The 6,051-nt window shown below is 39.5% G+C and overlaps 1 protein-coding gene across 1 annotated transcript in view; it reads right to left on the bottom strand.

Moving 5' to 3' along the window:
- Positions 1 to 5,446: 5,446 nt before the first annotated feature.
- The window catches only part of LOC150037975 (uncharacterized), a 3,908-nt gene continuing 3,303 nt past the window's right edge, over positions 5,447 to 6,051 (bottom strand). The window contains exons 3-4 of the mRNA XM_090311096.1: positions 5,745 to 5,864; positions 5,447 to 5,605 (exon numbers count right to left, since the gene is read on the bottom strand). Of these exons, the coding sequence (XP_090167222.1) occupies positions 5,447 to 5,605; positions 5,745 to 5,864 (279 nt within the window). The remainder of the gene's footprint in view (positions 5,606 to 5,744; positions 5,865 to 6,051) is intronic.

Below are 6,051 nucleotides of genomic sequence, written 5' to 3'. Positions count from 1 at the left end.
TCCTGGTGACACTACGGATACGACCCATTTTGTAGAGGTTTGCAAGTGTTGTAAACTACTACAGATGGTAGATTTTGACCATTTATGTGGAGACATACGAACGAGGGGGTCCTCTACAAAGATTTTGTATAAGACTGGACCACAAGATGACTAGAATTTGTATATAACGTCGTTGATACTAGAGACTTACATCTCACCTAAATGACCATAGGTGACACGACCTCAATTTTAGTGTTTTGGGAACTCCTGCCTTTGAGGGCAGTCCTTTGATTAGTATGGGTGAAAGTGGCCAGATTGTGAACTCAACATGCCTACCTTTTTGGTAACTTGTCTAATTTAGGAGCTGGGAACTCATTACACAAGATGGAATTCACTCCTTTCTCGAAGTAAGGATAAGTAGAGATATTGCTCCCTTAAGGGCTGATTCCGGGGCTTGAACATAGTGGCCATAGCTTCTCTTTGGAAGAGAGAACTCAGTCATATTAGGACTATGGCTTATGTTCATTAGAGGAATCAATGGTACTTAAGGAGTTAAATGTAACTATAGGGACATAACAGTTATTGGCCGACTGTACTTACGAGCGATCTGTGAAGGGTTGTCGCACTGTTGATTGGTTAAGATGGACACATAATATATCTGTGGTAAAGAGAGTTCAACTGTCGGTCTTTAGTGAAGTGTCTAGCAGTTAACGGATGGTAGATCTCATGACTAAAGAGTTTAGTCAGTTATTCACGTACCGTTGGAGCTTCGAGCTATAGGTTCATAAGGTCCCCTTAGTAGCTTAATGGATTTAGTTGAGGATTAGTTCTTGGTGTTGATTTGAAATGTTCAAACCGACAAGAGGTAATTCGATTATATATGATATGATCGATATGATGTATGAGATACATCTAGTGGAGGATTAATGTAAATGAGATTTACATTAAGAGCCATGAAATATAAAAAGTGCATGTTTCATGAGATGAAATATTAAAACTATAGGTTACAAATATAATATGATAAGTTAGTTATCATTTATACTTATAATATTAGTTATTGGATAATTAATTATTTTTCTCTAATAACCAATTGAGTGAGAGGTTATAGGTGGTTTCATGGTAACCATGAGATAAAAAAGAAAAATGTTTTCCTAATTTTGGTAAGTTTTTACAAGCTTGAGATTTGTGAATTGGAGATTTCCTCTCTCGGAATTACTCAAGGTAGTTGTCAAGTAAATAGGATTTACTAAGTGACAGCTTGGATAAGGTAAACGATCGTGTAGTGTTTGTAGGCGACAGACACTTAGATAAGTGATGAGCTAAACGATCACATAGCTTTTGCTAGACGATCTTTTAGTTTTTGCTAAACGATTGGGCATCGACCTATACGATAAGTTCTACCAGCATGAGTGTATCGTCTTGCCTAGAAATCCTAAAGAAATTATTGAACCTTCTGTTGAAGCTTACGTAGACGATAGGTATTCGTAGGTAGTTTAGTTGATGATATTATTCTTGAATCTGGTTATGTTTTTGCTAATATGACTGTTCAAACTTTTGCTTTGAGTTGTGTTCTAATGTTGTTATTTCAGAGTGCATGAATCTAAGTATTTTTTGTTCCTACTTCAACTGTAATGTCGGTTCATGATAATGTTGAAATTGCTGCTGATTTAGAAAAAAAATGAAGGTGTAAATACTTCCGCTGAAAGTGTTTTGTGTTGGGATTGGTGTCCTAGTTCTCCCGGAGTCTCGTTGTTTTATAAAAGATACATATTGTTTAATGAATAAAATAATTGTTATTTAATTCTAGCATTTACTCATATCCAATAAATAAAGCTCATTGGTTATCTTATGTGAACTTAAGCATGTATATGTGATATACAAGTGGATCATGCCTTAAGTGATAACTTAAATAGGTCTATAGTATAAGGATTAAGGTGGGATATTGATAACGGACAAAAATGCACGTTATTAGAACGCAAAGATATAAAACAATGTGGGAATGCGACGATAAAAATATGCAAAATCGTGTCCAAAAGCATTAAGTTGAGAATATTGCGATCACATGCACCCATCGCATTAAAACAGCTAACTTACTTATTTTGTGTAGGAAAATGCGTTGGCGTAAAGCAAATTGCGATCTAAGGAACTCGGCGCCCGTGCGCATTAGAAGATTGCGACCATAAAGCTATGCGATCATATGCGCTCGCGAAGATCTGCTCAAGAAGGTGGCCGTATAAAGACAGCACATCAAGGTGAAAGCATATTAAATCATGATGGGACGGAAAGCTGATGATAGTTGAATCTGAATTTAGTTGACAAGCCGTTAATGACACATTTTAGCAAGTACACTCAACTTTTCGGTGACCATTTGAGAGAAAAGTTCGATATATGACCGCCCATCATTGCAATCATTTGAGAGAAAAGTTCTTCACCTTGAAGCTCTATAAATACCGAGGGCCACCTTCGTCAAAGGAGTTTGGAGTTCCAGAATATTTGAGTTCGATATATACACTGTTCGCCATATACATAGAATATAGATCATAGATAGCTGTTAGTTTGTAATTCATATACTTAGAAGGCGGAGGTGAGCGAGGAGAGAAGACGCCGAAAGATCATTCCTGGTTAGCTGGAGAGACTGCTAGAAAGTGCTGCAAACAGAGAGACGGCCGACTCTTGCGAAAGCAAGAACATTCTTTTGAGCAGAATAGAGTAAAACACACTGTAAAAGCCTCGGGAAGCAAGACATTGCTACCGGGCTCCCTATCCCTACTTTCTATTGTCGTTCTGTATTCTTATTTTATTTATAAAAATGGAATTTGCATCTCTACATTTGTTCAATCTCTTCACATTACACATGAGTAACTAAACTTCCAAATGGGTTGAGAAGCACTTAGGTAGCATGACCTAAAATCTTCATTTTATGCGATCATCTTATCTTATGTATGCATCCCTCACCCTTTAAAGATACTTGAGAGAGTAGTCTAAAGAAAGAACCTAAACTTGAGAGAGTCAGGTTAGAATCTAGGCTTGAGAAAGTCAGATTAGAACCGCATAAGCGAGAGATAGAGACTTAGAGATATGTTCTGTTTGCTATCATGCATCGCATGCACCCTAGAAATTGGATATGATAGTTTGTGGTCGTCTTGTGTATGTGTGTATCATTAATCATCGCATGGACAAGAATAGAGGCTTAGACATAAGTCCTATAGACATTATCGTATACATTGCATGCGTCCTAAAATTATGAACTATGGCATTTTCATTGAGAGATGACATGTTGTTGTGTGTGTGTAGCATGATCGCATAACTTGAACGCAATCTTAGAAAGTGTTAGCTAAAACCCTTTTCAAATCGTTCCCCACATACTCATTATATCTTTCGCTGTCATTGACTCTTTACTCAATTCCGCCGCATAGGATTTATACTTTCAACAATATACCAACCAACTTATTTGTTTTTGTCACCGCAAAAGAATCAAAATTTACCATCGCATATTGTCTCAGTAGTCCCTGTGTTCGACCCTGGGCTTACCAGGCAACCTAGTAGGATTTATACTTGGATTTTACTAGTAAAACTTGCATGTCCAACGCATAGTTCACCACCACAATATCATACCATTATTTCATCATATTCACAACGCATCAAGTTTTTGGCGTCGTTGTTGGGGACTACGGCAGTACATATTGCGTTAATAGTAACTTTTATTTTCTTTGCAACTTTCGACCTCTGTGCACTGCTCTCCTTTGGTAAGGGAAGAAATGGGTGGTCGTATGAGTGAAGGACAAGTTCTGAAGCTCAACTACGACCCAGAGATTGAAAGAACGTTCAGAAGAAGAAGAAGAAACAACTGCCGACAACAGCAAGAGAGAAATCCCAACATGGCGGAGCAACCGGAAGACAGAGCAGCAAATGCAAATAATACAATGGCGAACATCATTCTTTTGGTGAACGATCGTAATAGGCCCATTCGAGACTGTGCGTCGCCTAACCTCTATGATTTCTCCCTAGGAATCATGAGGCCAACCTTGGACGGATCGAGGTTTGAGATGAAACCGGTTATGCTACAGATGATTCAAACTGTCGAACAGTTTGGCAATAGGCGTGGCGAGGATCTGCACGACCATCTCCGAAGTTTTATTGAAATCTGCAACACTTTTTTGTTCCCAAACATCTAAGCTGAGGAGGTTCCACTAACTCTATTCCTATTTTTGCCGTGTGACCAAGCAAGGAAATTGGTCTATTCTCTCGAACCAGGGGAGATTACGTCTTGGGAACAAGTAGTTGAAAAGTTCATGAAAAAGTACTTTCCCCCGACAGAGAACGCAAGAAGAAGGAAGCTGATTACAAATTTTGAACAGGATATTGACGAATCGCTCAGTGATGCCTGGGCAAGGTTTAAAAGACTGGTGCGAAATTGTCACCACAATGGTTTACCCGATTGTCTCCAAATGGAAATCTTTTATCACGGTTTGGACCCTGCATCACAGACGGTTGCCAATGCCATAGCAGCTGGAGGTGTGCTCGACAAAACATATGACGAGGCTAAAAAAATTCTTGATCACATTTCGAATAATCACGAAGACTGGAGGGAGAGCGATCAACGATTGAGAATTAAAGAAGTTGACGCAAGTAATGGGGCCATCGCATCCCTACAAAACCAAATGAATGCGATGATGAATCTAATACAAGGAATCGTAATCAATAGCCCAGAAACGCATAGGGGGCAAGTCAACGCAATCGATCAAACGAGCACAAGTTGTGCCACTTGCGAAGAAGCCCATCCAATGGAAGAGTGTCCGAGGAATCTACAATCTGTTTACTTTGTAAAAAATAACCCTTTCTCCAATACTTGCAACCCTAGGTGGAAAAACCACCCCAATTATGCGTAGAAAAATCAACAATAGAATTTTTATCCCATGGTGCAAAAAGAAGGGCCACCAGGATTTTTCCTGTGAACAAATGATCAATCGCAAAATCAAGCTTGCAGTTCACAGGTGCCGTAATCTTCATCTCTGGAGAGCTTACTAAAGCAATATATTGAGAAGAATGAAATAGTACTCCAGAATCAAGCGACGTCAATTCGCACTCTTGAAATTTAGATAGGACAGATTGCGGGTGAACTAAAAATTAGACCACAAGGGGCGTTGCCGAGTTCAACTAAGCTCCTGTACAACCCAGAGAGTACGGGAAAGGAGCAATGCCAAGTTGTGAGTTTACGAAGTGGAAAGACAGTGGCGGAAGAGAAGAAAGAGCCAAGCTGGACTATTCTAGTTGCGATGAAACCCTAGACCCCTTGACACAAGAGGAACCAGAAGAACAGGTAATGATGGAACCAGAAGTTGCGTCCACTTCTAAGTCTATGGAACAGGGAACTGTGAAAATATAGCTTCCACCATTTCTTTAGAGACTTAAGAAGAAGAAAAATGATGAAGTGCAATATCATCGCTTCATAGAAATTCTGAAACAGTTACATATCAACATCCTTTTCACTGAAGCGTGCGAAGTTTCTAAAGGACATGGTGACGAAGAAAAGAAGCACAGGTAAATTCGCAACGACGATGTTAACGCAAAGGGAAAAAACCATTATTCCACCAAAAATGCGCGACCTCGAAAGTTTCACAATACCCTGCTCAATTGGTGGGATATATATTGGTCAAGTGCTGTGCGATCTCGGGGCTAATATCAACTTAATTCCTCTTTCAATTTTTAAGTAGCTGAATGTGGGGCAGCTGGCATCCACGATGGTGACTCTACAGCTAGCTGACAGGTCTCTTGTTCATCCAGAAGGGAAGGTGAAGGATGTCCTGGTCTCGATTGACAAATTTATCTTTCCGGCAGAGTTCATCATCCTCGATTATGAAGCGGATGAAGATGTACCCATCATTCTGGGACAACCATTTTTATCCACTGGTCGCGCTCAGATTGATGTGTACAAGGGAGAGATCACACTGAGCGTGAATGGAATGAAGCTCAGGTTTGATATTATTAAGGCCATGAAGTATCCGAAAGAAGAAGACCTAACAGATTCTGACAATGAACCTAGCTGTTATGAAGAAGAAAAGTCTGAAGATA

This window comes from Benincasa hispida, chromosome 2 (assembly GCF_027475165.1).
Source record: "Benincasa hispida cultivar pf3 chromosome 2, pf3_genome.v1.1, whole genome shotgun sequence".
Classification (NCBI taxonomy): domain Eukaryota; kingdom Viridiplantae; phylum Streptophyta; class Magnoliopsida; order Cucurbitales; family Cucurbitaceae; genus Benincasa; species Benincasa hispida.
Note: the sequence above shows the minus strand (reverse complement) of the source record. Positions and strands in the feature narration are given on the sequence as shown.